The 17,146-nt window shown below is 39.2% G+C and overlaps 1 protein-coding gene across 1 annotated transcript in view; it reads right to left on the reverse strand.

Annotated features, from left to right (window-relative positions):
* The window catches only part of Vom2r51 (vomeronasal 2 receptor, 51), a 49,820-nt gene that overhangs the window by 19,237 nt on the left and 13,437 nt on the right, over positions 1-17,146 (reverse strand). The window contains exons 3-4 of the mRNA NM_001099510.1: positions 15,045-15,854; positions 1,111-1,335 (exon numbers count right to left, since the gene is read on the reverse strand). Of these exons, the coding sequence (NP_001092980.1) occupies positions 1,111-1,335; positions 15,045-15,854 (1,035 nt within the window). The remainder of the gene's footprint in view (positions 1-1,110; positions 1,336-15,044; positions 15,855-17,146) is intronic.

Genomic DNA, 17,146 nt, shown 5'->3' on the forward strand with positions numbered 1-17,146 from the left:
AAGAACTACTATGCTTTTAGAGAGTGCAAAGCAAAGTGTCTCTCTCTCTCCCCCTCTCTCTTTTGAACTCTTGCTCTATTTTATTTCATTCAACTCTTATTTCTATATTTATTATACTTATATTTAAAACAATTTTTAAACTTTGAATATATTTTGATCATATTCTTCCCCTCCCCTAAGTCTGTCTAGATCCTCTTGTCTTCCCTGGCCACCAAACTTTATGCTCTTTCTCAAAGAACAAATCAAAATCCCAATAAAACAACTACAAAAAAAACTAGAAAAAAGTACAATGGCACAGAAAAGAAAAACAAAGCAAAACAAAACTCACCAAACTATGACCACATAAAATTATGTATATAAATATTGTGGATTCTTCCACTTTGCTACATAACTACTCCTGAACATGAGACCTGCCTTGCAGTGGTTGGCACATCCAGGGTCTTCCATTGGAGAAAATTCATTGTGTCTCTTGAAGACCATAATTGTTCCACATTACTATATATCACCTCTTTTTTTCACATCACTGAGATATTCAGGGTTAAGAGTTCCAATAATAAGGGGATGAATGTGAATATAGTTTTAAAATTCAAATCCAGAAATATCTATTCAGGATATTTAATCACACTATGTACTCTGAGATTCGGTTATTTACTGAAAAATCCTTTTCTAGTTGTGGTATGGCTTAACTCTTAGCACATTTTAAATCCCCAACAAAGAATGTAAAATTAGTTTGTAGAAGGAAGCACCCATGTTTGAAAGTAACTTCTAATTGAAGGGCAGACAAAGTAGTGAATCAGAGTTGACAGAGTGAGTCAGAGATAGGATACACCTAACTCTCATAAAAGTAGACAGGAAAGAGTGGCAATTTGCTGGGGTCCCATACCAACAGTCAGGTACTGAGGTGTGAGACAGTGATGGATGAAGGCCAAAGGCTAATGACCTCTAACCATTAGCTCTCTCTTGCTATTCTGGGACCCAGAAGCATACAGAGATTGGCAATTAACTCTCTTTGTTCTTCTTGGGCCAAAGGGTAATGATTTCTGGCAACCTTGTTCTCTGAGGAATTCTACTCTTAGAACAGTACATGGTGCCAACCTCAAAGATACTCACATGATTGTGGTGTTCACCCCACATTATGATTTTGTCATTTAGGGAAAAATGTTGAACACTGTGAGATTCATATACAAACTTGCCAACTTTCACTTGAGCTTTGGTACCACTCTGCAGAGACTGGTAATTAAAGATGTCAAGCTTGGTTGCCGAAACCTCATTGTTCATGACATTCTGCTCATTGGAGCTTCTCCCAAGTTGGCACTTTTGTAAGAATGGATGGAGCTAAAAGTGAAAAATAACATTCTGAACTTGTGCTATAAGTCACAGAGATGCAAATATAAGTGGTTTCTGTAACTGCTCACTCTTTCTCAAACTGTATGCTTCTGTGTCTCTCATTATTGTTATACATATCAAACATTTATCATAGGGTTAATGCATGTCAGAAGTAGGCCTATATTCTACACACACACACACACACACACACACACACACGCACAACGTGATCCATTATATAAACAAACTGAAAGAACAGAACCACATGATCATTTCATTAGATGCTGAGAAAGCATTTGACAAAATTCAACACCCCTTCATGATAAAAGTCCTGGAAAGAATAGGAATTCAAGGCCCATACCTAAACATAGTAAAAGCCATATACAGCAAACCAGTTGCTAACATTAAACTAAATAGAGAGAAACTTGAAGCAATCCCACTAAAATCAGGGACTAGACAAGGCTGCCCACTCTCTCCCTACTTATTCAATATAGTTCTTGAAGTTCTAGCCAGAGCAATCAGACAACAAAAGGAGATCAAAGGGATACAGATCGGAAAAGAAGAGGTCAAAATATCACTATTTGCAGATGACATGATAGTATATTTAAGTGATCCCAAAAGTTCCACCAGTGAACTACTAAAGCTGATAAACAACTTCAGCAAAGTGGCTGGGTATAAAATTAACTCAAATAAATCACTTGCCTTCCTCTATACAAAAGAGAAACAAGCCGAGAGAGAAATTAGGGAAACGACACCCTTCATAATAGACCCAAATAATATAAAGTACCTCGGTGTGACTTTAACCAAGCAAGTAAAAGATCTGTACAATAAGAACTTCAAGACACTGAGGAAAGAAATTGAAGAAGACCTCAGAAGATGGAAAGAACTCCCATGCTCATGGATTGGCAGGATTAATATAGTAAAAATGGCCATTTTACCAAAAGCAATCTACAGATTCAATGCAATCCCCATCAAAATACCAATCCAATTCTTCAAAGAGTTAGACAGAACAATTTGCAAATTCATCTGGAATAACAAAAAACCCAGGATAGCTAAAGCTATCCTCAACAATAAAAGGACTTCAGGAGGAATCACTATCCCTGAACTCAAGCAGTATTACAGAGCAATAGTGATAAAAACTGCATGGTATTGGTACAGAGACAGACAGATAGACCAATGGAATAGAATTGAAGACCCAGAAATGAACCCACACACCTATGGGCACTTGATTTTTGACAAAGGAGCCAAAACCATCCAATGGAAAAAAGATAGCATTTTCAGCAAATGGTGCTGGTTCAACTGGAGGGCAACATGTAGAAGAATGCAGATCGATCCATGCTTATCACCCTGTACAAAGCTTAAGTCCAAGTGGATCAAGGACCTCCACATCAAACCAGACACACTCAAACTAATAGAAGAAAAACTAGGGAAGCATCTGGAACACATGGGCACTGGAAAAAATTTCCTGAACAAAACACCAATGGCTTATGCTCTAGGATCAAGAATCAACAAATGGGATCTCATAAAACTGCAAAGCTTCTGTAAGGCAAAGGACACTGTGGTTAGGACAAAACGGCAACCAACGGATTGGGAAAAGATCTTTACCAATCCTACAACAGATAGAGGCCTTATATCCAAAATATACAAAGAACTCAAGAAGTTAGACCGCAGGGAAACAAATAACCCTATTAAAAAATGGGGTTCAGAGCTAAACAAAGAATTCACAGCTGAGAAATGCCGAATGGCTGAGAAACACCTAAAGAAATGTTCAACATCTTTAGTCATAAGGGAAATGCAAATCAAAACAACCCTGAGATTTCACCTCACACCAGTGAGAATGGCTAAGATCAAAAACTCAGGTGACAGCAGATGCTGGCGAGGATGTGGAGAAAGAGGAACACTCCTCCATTGTTGGTGGGATTGCAGACTGTTACAACCATTCTGGAAATCAGTCTGGAGGTTCCTCAGAAAATTGGACATTGAACTGCCTGAGGATCCAGCTATACCTCTCTTGGGCATATACCCAAAAGATGCCTCAACATATAAAAGAGACACGTGCTCCACTATGTTCATCGCAGCCTTATTTATAATAGCCAGAAAATGGAAAGAACCCAGATGCCCTTCAACAGAGGAATGGATACAGAAAATGTGGTACATCTACACAATGGAATATTACTCAGCTATCAAAAACAACGAGTTTATGAAATTCGTAGGCAAATGGTTGGAACTGGAAAATATCATCCTGAGTGAGCTAACCCAATCACAGAAAGACATACATGGTATGCACTCATTGATAAGTGGCTATTAGCCCAAAGCTTGAATTACCCTAGATCCCTAGAACAAACGAAACTCAAGACAGATGATCAAAATGTGAATGCTTCACTCCTTCTTTAAATGAGGAAAAAGAATACCCTTGTCAGGGAAGGGAGAGGCAAAGATTAAAACAGAGACTGAAGGAACACCCATTCAGAGCCTGCCCCACATGTGGCCCATACATATACAGCCACCCAATTAGACAAGATGGATGAAGCAAAGAAGTGCAGACCGACAGGAGCCGGATGTAGATCGCTCCTGAGAGACACAGCCAGAATACCGCAAATACAGAAGGGAATGCCAGCAGCAAACCACTGAACTGAGAATAGGTCCCCTATTGAAGGAATCAGAGAAAGAACTGGAAGAGCTTGAAGGCGCTCGAGACCCCAAAAGTACAACAATGCCAAGCAACCAGAGCTTCCAGGGACTAAGCCACTACCTAAAGACTATACATGGACTGACCCTGGACTCTGACCCCATAGGTAGCAATGAATATCCTAGTAAGAGCACCAGAGGAAGGGGAAGCCCTGGGTCCTGCTAAGACTGAACCCCCAGTGAACTAGTCTATGGGGGGAGGGCGGCAATGGGGGGAGGGTTGGGAGGGGAACATCCATAAGGAAGGGGAGGGAGGAGGGGGATGTTTGCCTGGAAACCGGGAAAGGGAATAACACTCGAAATGTATATAAGAAATACTCAAGTTAATAAAAAAAAAATCAAAAGAAAAAAAACTATAAGTCTCTGAATAAATAAACAGAAGCCATCTGAAGATGAAAAGGCTTCCCATAGCCATGGATCAGTAGAATTAAAATAATAAACAGTAAAATAAGGTCCAGGTTTTACCAGGAGTCGCAAACCCGCAGATCCCGGCCCGCAGCAGCTCTCTGCTCCCAAACCCCGTGGGAGAGAGACCTCACGGTCTGGTCAGGTGGGCACTCCTAAGGCTGCAGAGCGGAAGAGACCACCAACACTGCCCACCCCTGCCCACATCCCTGGCCCAAGAGGAAACTGTATAAGGCCTCGGGTTCCCGTAGAGGAGGGCCCAAGAGCAGCAGGACCACTGCATCTGAGACACCGCCAGAAACTGAAGGGATCTACCAGATAAACAGTTCTCTGCACCCAAATCCGTGGGAGGGAGAGCTAAACCTTCAGAGAGGGAGACACGCCTGGGAAACCAGAAGAGACTGCACTCTGCACACATCTCTGATGCTAGAGGAAAACATCAAACTCCATCTGGAACCCTGGTGCACGGAAGCTACCAGAAAGGGCAGCGCAGATCTTCCTGGTTGCTGCCGCTGCAGAGAGCTCATAAACAACACCCCACGAGCAAACATGAGCCTCGGGACCACAGGTAAGACCAACTTTTCTGCTGCAAGTGAACTGTCTGTTGAACTTCCGACACAGGCCCAGAGGAACAGCTGAAGACATATAGATAGGAAAAACTACACGACCGAAGCAGAACACTCTGTCCCCATAACTGGCTGAAAGAAAACAGAAAAACAGGTCTACAGCACTCCTGACACACAGGCTTATAGGACAGTCTAGCCACTGTCAGAAATAGCAGAACAAAGTAACACTAGAGATAATCTGATGGCGAGAGGCAAGCGCAGGAACACAAGCAACAGAAACCAAGACTACATGGCACCATCGGAGCCCAATTCTCCCATCAAAACAAACATGGAATATCCAAACACACCAGAAAAGCAAGATCTAGTTTCAAAATCATATTTGATCAGGATGCTGGAGGACTTCAAGAAAGACGTGAAGAACTCCCTTAGAGAACAAGTAGAAGCCTACAGAGAAGAATCGCAAAAAATCCTGAAAGAATTCCAGGAAAATATAAATAAACAAGTAGAAGCCCACAGAGAGGAGACACAAAAATCCCTGAAAGAATTCCAGGAAAAGACAATCAAACAATTGAAGGAATTAAAAATGGAAATAGAAGCAATCAAGAAAGAACACATGGAAACAACCCTGGATATAGAAAACCAAAAGAAGAGACAAGGAGCTGTAGATACGAGATTCAACAACAGAATACAAGAGATGGAAGAGAGAATCTCAGGAGCAGAAGATTCCATAGAAATCATTGACTCAACTGTCAAAGATAATGTAAAGCTGAAAAAGCTACTGGTCCAAAACATACAGGAAATCCAGGACTCAATGAGAAGATCAAACCTCAGGATAATAGGTATAGAAGAGAGTGAAGACTCCCAGCTCAAAGGACCAGTAAATATCTTCAACAAAATCATAGAAGAAAACTTCCCTAACCTAAAAAAAGAGATACCCATAGCCATACAAGAAGCCTACAGAACTCCAAATAGATTGGACCAGAAAAGAAACACCTCCTGTCACATAATAGTCAAAACACCAAACGCACAAAATAAAGAAAGAATATTAAAAGCAGTAAGGGAAAAAGGTCAAGTAACATATAAAGGCAGACCTATCAGAATTACACCAGACTTTTTGCCAGAAACTATGAAAGCCAGAAGATCCTGGACAGATGTCATACAGACGCTAAGAGAACACAAATGCCAGCCCAGGTTACTGTATCCTGCAAAACTCTCAATTAACATAGACGGAGAAACCAAGATATTCCATGACAAAGCCAAATTTACACAGTATCTTTCTACAAATCCAGCACTACAAAGAATAATAAATGGTAAAGCCCAACATAAGGAGGCAAGCTATACCCTAGAAGAAGCAAGAAACTAATCTTCTTGGCAACAAAACAAAGAGAAGAAAAGCACACAAACATAACCTCATATCCAAATATTAATATAACAGGAAGCAATAATCACTAGTCCTTAATATCTCGCAACATCAATGGCCTCAACTCCCCAATAAAAAGACATAGATTATCAAACTGGATACTCAACAAGGACCCTGCATTCTGGTGCCTACAGGAAACACACCTCAGAGACAAAGACAGGCACTACCTCACAGTGAAAGGCTGGAAAACAACTTTCCAAGCAAATGGTCAGAAAAAGCAAGCTGGAGTAGCCATTTTAATATCAAATAAAATCAATTTTCAACTAAAATTCATCAAATAAGATAAGGAAGGACACTTCATATTCATCAAAGGAAAAATCCACCAAGATGAACTCTCAATCCTAAATATCTATGCCACAAATAAAAGAGCACCTACATACGTAAAAGAAACCTTACTAAAGCTCAAAACACACATTGCACCTCACACAATAATAGTAGGAGATTTCAACACCCCACTCTCATCAATGGACAGATCATGGAAACAGAAATTAAACAGAGATGTAAACAGACTAAGAGAAGTCATGAGCCAAATGGACTTAACGGATATTTATAGAACATTCTATCCTAAAACAAAAGGATATACCTTCTTCTCAGCGCCTCATGGTACTTTCTCCAAAATTGACCATAAAATTGGTCAAAAAATGGGCCTCAACAGGTACAGAAAGATAGAAATAATCCCATGCATGCTATCGGACCACCATGGCCTAAAACTGGTCTTCAATAACCATAAGGGAAGAATGTCCACATATGCGTGGAAATTGAACAATGCTCTACTCAATGATAACCTGGTCAAGGAAGAAATAAAGAAAGAAATTAAAGACGTTTTAGAATTTAATGAAAATGAAGGTACAACATACCCAAACTTATGGGACACAATGAAAGCTGTGCTAAGAGGCATACTCATAGCGCTGAGTGCCTGCAGAAAGGAACAGGAAAGAGCATATGTCAGCAGCTTGACAGCACACCTAAAAGCTCTAGAACAAAAAGAAGCAAATACACCCAGGAGGAGAAGAAGTCAGGAAATAATCAAACTCAGAGCTGAAATCAACCAAGTAGAAACAAAAAGGACCATAGAAAGAATCAACAGAACCAAAAGTTGGTTTTTTGAGAAAATCAACAAGATAGATAAACCCTTAGCCAGACTAACGAGAGGACACAGAGAGTGTGTCCAAATTAACAAAATCAGAAATGAAAAGGGAGACATAACTACAGATTCAGAGGAAATTCAAAAAATCATCAGATCTTACTATAAAAGCCTATATTCAACAAAATTTGAAAATCTGCAGGAAGTGGACAATTTCCTAGACATATACCAGGTACTGAAGTTAAATCACGAACAGATAAACCAGTTAAACAACCTCATAACTCCTAAGGAAAAAAGCAGTCATTAAAGTTCTCCCAACCAAAAAGAGCCCAGGTCCAGATGGATTTACTGCAGAATTCTATCAGACCTTCATAGAAGACCTCATACCAATACTATCCAAACTATTCCACAAAATTGAAAGAGATGGAGCACTGCCGAATTCCTTCTATGAAGCCACAATTACTCTTATACCTGAACCACACAAAGACCCAACAAAAAAAGAGAACTTCAGACCAATTTCCCTTATGAATATCGACGCAAAAATACTCAATAAAGTTCTGGCAATCCGAATCCAAGAGCACATCAAAACAATCATCCACCATGATCAAATAGGCTTCATCCCAGGCATGCAGGGAAGGTTTAATATACAGAAAACCATCAACGTGATACATTATATAAACAAACTGAAAGAACAAAACCACATGATCATTCCAGTAGATGCTGAGAAAGCATTTGACAAAATTCAACACCCCTTCATGATAAAAGTCCTGAAAAGAATTCAAGCCCATACCTAAACATAGTAAAAGCCATATACAGAAAACCAGTTGCTAACATTAAACTAAATGGAGAGAAACTTGAAGCAATCCCACTAAAATCAGGGACTAGACAATGCTGCCCACTCTCTCCCTACTTATTCAATATAGTTCTTGAAGTTCTAGCCAGAGCAATCAGACAACAAAAGGAGGTCAAGGGGATAACAGATCGGAAAAGAAGAAGTCAAAATATCACTATTTGCAGATGATATGATAGTATATTTAAGTGATCCCAAAAGTTCCACCAGAGAACTACTAAAGCTGATAAACAACTTCAGCAAAGTGGCTGGGTATAATACTAACTCAAATAAATCAGTAGCCTTCCTCTACACAAAAGAGAAACAAGCCGAGAAAGAAATTAGGGAAACGACACCCTTCATAATAGACCCAAATAATATAAAGTACCTCGGTGTGACTTTAACCAAGCAAGTAAAAGATCTGTACAATAAGAACTTCAAGCCTCTGAAGAAAGAAATTGAAGAAGACCTCAGAAGATGGAAAGATCTCCCATGCTCATGGATTGGCAGGATTAATATAGTAAAAATGGCCATTTTACCAAAAGCAATCTACAGATTCAATACAATCCCCATCAAAATACCAATCCAATTCTTCAAAGAGTTAGACAGAACAATTTGCAAATTCATCTGGAATAACAAAAAACCCAGGATAGCTAAAACTATCCTCAACAATAAAAGGACTTCAGGGGGAATCACTATCCCTGTACTCAAGCAGTATTACAGAGCAATAGTGATAAAAACTGCATGTGATTGGTACAGAGACAGACAGATAGACCAATGGAACAGAATTGAAGACCCAGAAATGAACCCACACACCTATGGGCACTTGATATTTGACAAAGTTGCCAAAACCATCCAATGGAAAAAAGATAGCATTTTCAGCAAATGGTGCTGGTCCAACTGGAGGTCAACATGTAGAAGAATGCAGATCAATCCATCCTTTCACCCTGTACAAAGCTTAAGTCCAAGTGGATCAAGGACCTCCACATCAAACCAGGCACACTCAAACTAAAAGAAGAAAAACTAGGGCAGCATCTCGAACACATGGGCACTGGAATAAAATTTCCTGAAAAAAACACCAATGGCTTATGCTCTAAGATCAAGAATCGACAAATGGGATCTCATAAAACTGCAAAGCTTCTGTAAGGCAAAGGACACTGTGGTTAGGCCAAAACGGCAACCAACCGATTGGGAATAGATCTTTACCAATCCTACAACAGATAGAGGCCTTATATCCAAAATATACAAAGAACTCAAGAAGTTAGACCGCAGGGAAACAAATAACCCTATTAAAAAATGGGGTTCAGAGCTAAACAAAGAATTCACAGCTGAGAAATGCCGAATGGCTGAGAAACACCTAAAGAAATGTTCAACATCTTTAGTCATAAGGGAAATGCAAATCAAAACAACCCTGAGATTTCACCTCACACCAGTGAGAATGGCTAAGATCAAAAACTCAGGTGACAGCAGATGCTGGCGAGGATGTGGAGAAAGAGGAACACTCCTCCATTGTTGGTGGGATTGCAGACTGTTACAACCATTCTGGAAATCAGTCTGGAGGTTCCTCAGAAAATTGGACATTGAACTGCCTGAGGATCCAGCTATACCTCTCTTGGGCATATACCCAAAAGATGCCCCAACATATAAAAAAGACACGTGCTCCACTATGTTCATCTCAGCCTTATTTATAATAGTCAGAAGCTGGAAAGAACCCAGATGCCCTTCAACAGAGGAATGGATACAGAAAATGTGGTACATCTACACAATGGAATATTACTCAGCTATCAAAAACAACGAGTTTATGAAATTCGTAGGCAAATGGTTGGAACTGGAAAATATCATCCTGTGTGATGTAACCCAATCACAGAAAAACACACATGGTATGCACTCATTGATAAGAGGCTATTAGCCCAAATGCTTGAATTACCCTAGATGCACAGAACACAGGAAACTTAAGACGGATGATCAAAATGTGAATGCTTCACTCCTTCTCTAAAAGGGGAACAAGAATACCCTTGGCAGGGAATAGAGAGCCAAAGATTAAAACAGACACAGAAGGAACACCCATTCAGAGCCTGCCCCACATGTGGCCCATACATATACAGCCATCCAATTAGACAAGATGGATGAAGCAAAGAAGTGCAGGCCGACAGGAGCCGGATGTAGATCTCTCCTGAGAGACACAGCCAGAATACAGCAAATACAGAGGCAAATGCCAGCAGCAAACCACTGAACTGAGAATAGGTCCCCCGTTGAAGGAATCAGAGAAAGAACTGGAAGAGCTTGAAGGGGCTAGAGACCCCGTATGAACAACAATGCCAAGCAACCAGAGCTTCCAGGGACTAAGCCACTACCTAAAGACTATACATGGACTGACCCTGGACTCTGACCTCATAGGTAGCAATGAATATCCTAATAAGAGCACCAGTGGAAGGGGAAGCCCTGGGTCCTGCTAAGACTGAACCCCCAGTGAACTAGACTATGGGGGGAGGGCGGCAAGGGGGGGAGGATGGGGAGGGGAACGCCCATAACAAAGGGGAGGGGGGAGGGGGATGTTTGCCCGGAAACCCGGAGGGGGAATGACACTCGAAATGTATATAAGAAATACTCAAGTTAATAAAAAAAAAAGAAAAAAAAGAAAAAAAAATAAGGTCCAAAGGCACCACCATCCCTAATTTTAAATTGCAGCATAGTGCTATAGTAATAAAAGGCACGAAGTATTTTCATAAAATCATACACGTTGTGCAAGGGAATCAAATTGAAGACCTACAAATAAATCCACATACCTATGAACACCTGATTTTTGATAAGGAAGCCAGAGATAAACAATAAAAAGAAACATCTTTAAAAAATGGTATTGTCTTTATGTTGAATAATGTGAATACATCCATATTTATCACCATGCACAAGTAACAGTATATTAAACCAGACACACAGAACTTGATGGTAGGAAAATTAAGGAACAACCTTGCACACATTGGCACAGAAGACAATTTCCTAAACAGAACACTAATAGTGTATGTACTAAGTTCAACAATTAATGAATGAGACCAAATGAAACCAAGAAGCTTCTGCAAAGCAATGGACAACTTCAAAAGGTCAAAATGGCAGTCTACATAATGGGCAACGATTTATACCAACTCTAAATCTGACAGAGAAAAAAATATTTAAAATATATGAAGAAGTGAAGATACTAGGCAGCAAAAAAACAATCTAAATTAAAAAATAAGAGGTGCATAGCTAAACAGAATTCTCAATCTATGAATAACAAAGGGCTGAATAACACTTAAAATAACGTTCGACATCCTTAGCCACTAGAGAAATGCAAATCAAAACTACTTTAAAATTCCCTCTTACACATGTCAGGACAGCTAAGATCAAAGATATAAATGACAGCTCATGATGACGAGGAGTTTGAGCAAGAGCAACACTTCTGCATTGATGGAGGGAGTACAAACTTGTATAGCCACTATAGAAACAATGATAATGAATCCTCAGAAAACTGAGAATTGATCTACCTCAAGACTCTCCTATACCACTCTTGGGAAGACACCTAAAGAACACTCCATCCTACCACAATGACACTTGCTCTGTTAGTTCACACTGACTTTATTTATAATAGCCAGAGACTGGAACAACCTAGATGCTTCTCAACTAAAGAATGGATAAACATAGTGTGGTACACATACACAAAGGAATAATACTCAGCTGTTAGAAATATGACATTGGGAAATTTGCTTCCAAATGGATGGAACTAGATTATATCCAGAGTGAGGCAACCCAGACCCAGTGAGACAAACATGGTATGTACTTCCTTACACATGGTTATTTGCTGTAAAGTGAATGATAACTGTATTACAATCCACAGACCAAGAGAAGCTAAGTAACAAGAAGGGTTCTGGGGGGGGGGGGTGTCACAGGAATCTTCCTCAGAAGGGAAAATAGAATAGATTTTGTGAGTAGACTAGAGGGAGGGTGAAGATGGAAACAAGAAGGAAAATATTTGAAGAGAGAGGTAGAGAGGGTATAGACAGAGAGAAATGAAATATCGGGGCATTTAGGGATGACGTCAAGACCTAGTGAAGTTGAAACTATCTATCTATGACGGTGGCTTTAGTGAGGACTCCTAGTAATGGAGGATATGGAATATGAACAGGCCATCTTCTATAAGCAGGCAAAGCTCCCGGTCGTGTGCCTTGAATGCCCATCCAGCCAAAAATCAATGGACCGACAACTTGTCCTGACGGCAAGATGTGCTGGGTCTCTGTGGGGGTGACCAAGCAAGGACTAGTCTGATTTGAGACTCAATATATGAGAGGTAACCCACGCCAGACACTGCTTGGATGGCCAGGAACCTGAAGCTCAGAGGCTCAGAGAGCTAAGGTAGAACCAAACACCACGGAACCCAACAACAGCAACAAGTCAATGAATGGATTCCTCTGGATATTCTGCTCTCCTCATACAGCAGTGCCTGCTCAAGTTCTGATGAGTGTCTGCTCATCAGAAACTTTATTTAGTAGGATGGAAGCAGGTGACCAAACCCACAGCCAAATGTTAGACAGTGCCTGGCAAAGCCATGGAAGATAGAGAGGAAGGATTGGAGGAGCCAAAGCAGTTGAGAACACCAGGAGAAAATAGCCCACAGAATCAGCAGAGCATGACTCTGAGTGGCTCACAGATACTGAACTGACAATCACAGAGCCTGCATTGGTCTGCACCAGGTCCCTCTGCATTTCTACAGAGGCTGTTTAGCTAGAATGTTTGTGGGACTCCTAAAAATAGGAGAGGGTGTGTCTCTGACTCTTTTGACTCCTCATGAGACCCTTTTTCTCCCACTGGTTTGCCTCAAGCATATGAGGAATAAGTTTACTGACATAGGTTAAATATCCCTATGGTGAAACATGTAAGACATTGATGAAAGAGATTAAAGAGACATAGGAAGATAACAACTCAAGGATTAGAAGAGTTAAAATTGTTTAAAAGACTTCATTACATAAAAGGTTTCACAGATTTGGACAATTTCTTCCAAAAGTTAAATGAGTTTTTTTCTCATAGATTAACAATGTCTAAAATGCCCACAGGAGAGAAGAGACAAAAGGTGTCACACATCTTCTACAAATTTTATCAAGAAGAACAAAATTGGGGTTGGGGATTTAGCTCAGTGGTTAAGTGCTTGCCTAGCAAGCGCAAGGCCCTGGATTCGGTCCTCAGCTCCAAAAAAAAAAAAAAAAAAAAAAAAAAAAGAACAAAATTAAAGCATTGTTTTTCCCATTCCAAATAGTTTTGTAAAATTGCAATCATACAAGCATTGAATATAACATGCACACAGCACAGAGGAACTGAGCAGAGATCCAGAAACCAACTGAATAAACAACACACCAATAACAGGTGAAATGTAGTCTCTTCCACAAATGCTGTTGTGGAAACAGGGTTTCAACGTGTAAATAACTGTTTGTTTCATACATCAAATAAAGTAAAAACAGATCAAAACAGATAAAAATACTCCTAGAGTAAAACAGAGGGGGAAGTTTGTCAATGTCATTAGTCTTGATGATAATTTTCAAATATGACATCAGAAGCAGTCAGTGAAAGCCAAGTTAATCTATTCTAACAGAAAAAGCTTCTGCACAGCAAAGAAAACAACCACAAAATTCAAAACACAAAAGATTTATGTGACGTAAAGTGTTAATTAGCCCTTAGTCCAGTAATAACCTCACACTCTTGGGTTAGAATCTCTAGTTAAATTCAGAGTATACCACTTACAAAAAGAGGTCGTGGGAGTGATACAGGTCTGGTTGGTAGAAAGGCTCCAGCAAGGAAGGGAGGGGGAAGGAATGAAATGGAGCAAGGATAGAAAATTCATAACATTCATTATTTAAATGTTTGAAAGTAGCAAATGATAATAAGCAAGTTTAAACAATCTCAAAAATAAAGTGTTGAAAATGATATAAAGGAAAATAATTTAGATACATTGTTGTAAATGCAAAGGTTTGAAAATATAAGCAGGTGCCCAGGAGTAAGCATGTGGAAAGTTGATATGACCTGATAGTGCCACCACATTCAATCCAGGATCATTTTAGAGAACCTGTTTTTTATTCAGTTTTGTTTTGGATTTGATTTTTAAGACGAGGTCTTTCTGTACAGCCGAGGCTGGCTTCAAACTCATGATCTTTCTGCCTCGGCCTCCCATAGGCTAGAGAACAGTCATGGATCATAATGTCTAGTCTTATGGAAGCTATGCTATCTTTCTAGGATCTGTATATGAAAACAAAAGAAGCTTCTGGCATCAAATTGACTTAAAATCTCGTTAAAAATGACGTTTATACTCATAAAAGTCCCTTGATTTATGACTTTTAATTTCTTGAAAAAACATTAAAAGTAGTAATAAAAAGATATATGAAAATAAAAAGGCTTAAATGTCATTGTTTGAGTATGCTTAAGGTAGGAAAACCACTTGTCAGCAGCATATACATATTGGTTTTTGGTAGTAATATTAGCTCAACTTTAACCATTAAAATGTGTTTTTCTTTATCATTCTCTAACACTGTATCTTTATGCTACTGAAATAAATAGGAATACTTTGAGGAAAAATATAGTAACATAAGGAAACAAGGTAACAACTGAAATACTTTTCTAAAACCAACTAGGAAAAATCATGACTCAGAATGTAGAACTTACAAGGCAGGTCCTAACAACCTAAGAAAACACAAGATCAATTATTGCTACCTTCCATGGGAGAAGAGCTCGGGGACCACCTTTCCTGAGTGAGTCTCCTTCCACGGTGAGTGACAGCTCCTCATGAAGGGCCTCGGCAATGGCATATACAGCAAAATGGACTTTGTAGCTTGAGGGTGAAGTATTCATGTCCCAAAGATATAAAGGTCGGGTGCTGAGGTTGCCATTTTGCTCGCATTGACTCAGTTCCCTGATCCAGTCCTTATCTAAATAAGGACATTCAAATAAGTTCGACCACACATCCTGGATAAAGATATCTTGAGGGTATTTCCTAGGTTGAACACTTCTGAGAAAATCCTTGAATTCCAGAATTTCATCCGTGTGAACAGAAAATGATAATCCTCCACCAAAATAGGTATAACCTAGATTTTGTTGAAAGGGTAATGTGGTGATATCCCAATCAGAAGTTGTGATCCAGATGTTACCAAAAGGGGTATTACAATAGATGTTGTAGACAAATCTCAGAAGAGAATATGTGTCACCAAATGCAACAATAACACGGGTCAATATGAATCTTTCCATAAAAAGTTTCCTGTTTATTGTGTCCCTAGCAGGGAATTCTGGAACCTTTTCTGCAAATGCAACACAAAGTCCATGGTTGTTCATCTCCTCTGTGATGTCCCTAAGGAAGAGTTCTCCCCTCACATCATCTGGAACCACCAGGCCAACCCAGATCCAAGTGAAGTATAGCAGCAGTTGAATAATTCCCTGATACAGAGCTGTGGTATGCACAGGAAACTGGTAAGGAGACTGGAGCTGGACTTCGGTCCCAAGACTCTGGTCAAAAGGAGCATAGCTGATCTAAATAGAAAGAAAGTTACTATTTAACACAAGACAATTATGCTTTTCTCAAATGATTTGATTCACAATTTCTCTTAATGCACTTTAGAATAAATTAAATAATTAGATAGTGTTGTTAAGTAATACCAATTTTTTTTACCTATGACCCACCACTTTCATCTCACTGCTCACACAAAATGTATCTTTTATTAAACCTTTTATAAAATGTATCAAATAGGGCCACAGAGTGTCTATCTGCTTCTCTCAGTTCTGTAATACCAGTCAAACAAGAGCTTTTACAAATCTGTCACTTCTTATACAAAACTTTGACTCTTCCTGACATTTGAAGTGGAGACAACTTAACACTGAAGGCCTTTTCACTTTTCACAAATCCATAATTAATTAAACAATAAAATGGAACTTATGAGGCATTTTAAAATCCACTAATGCAGTTTATATTTCCCTGAAGTTCTTATGTGTATTGTCTTTTTGTAATGTTCAATCCATAGTCAATAGCCCTAAAATAATTTTGCTCAGGATAGAAGACTGACTATATACCTCAATAATTCTTCTAAAGTTTATTTTAACATGACCCTCTGATCTCCCCTATCCTTCTTACCAGAGAATTTCAATTGAGATGTCTATACTCTTATTCCTATGCTCTTTAGGGTATCTCTTCTTGGGTGGGTGATAGACTAGATCACTAATTACCTAATATGCTATATCAATGACCAATTATTAGAACTGACTGCACTTAATATCTTATATTGGCATGCAACAATCCTTTTCCTTCAAATGTGCCCTTTAATGAGTTCCAAAAACCATTCTTTAGTCAAGGAATGTATTTCTAAGGTTTGGTCAACACTATCAGTCTGACTTACTGACTCTTCTATCTCTGTCTACACTGGTGGTATCATAATATCCCAGTATCCCAGGGCTCAGATTAGGACTTGATCCTCCTTTCTACACAAATTCTGGAAACTATCTCCTAAAGTCAGTGGCTACTAGATCATGCCCTAGTCCACAGCTCATGATTTGGCTCTGCTCGCCAGGCATCTGAATTTGAATGTTTAGTGAACATATCGCTTATTAAATCTAAAATCAGGATAATTGAATACAGACACTCAATACATGTTAACTGACTTTGAGAGGGGTGGGTGGGTAGGAAAGAAGAAATCAGAAAATGAACTCAGTAAGCATGAGTAATTTGAGGAAGAAACAGAAATATAAAGAAATATTCAATATTTACTAAATGCACAAATGTAAACAATTTAAATAGATACAAGATTATATATATATATATATATAATCTG

This window comes from Rattus norvegicus, chromosome 4, assembly GCF_036323735.1.
Source record: "Rattus norvegicus strain BN/NHsdMcwi chromosome 4, GRCr8, whole genome shotgun sequence".
NCBI classification, from domain to species: Eukaryota; Metazoa; Chordata; class Mammalia; order Rodentia; family Muridae; genus Rattus; species Rattus norvegicus.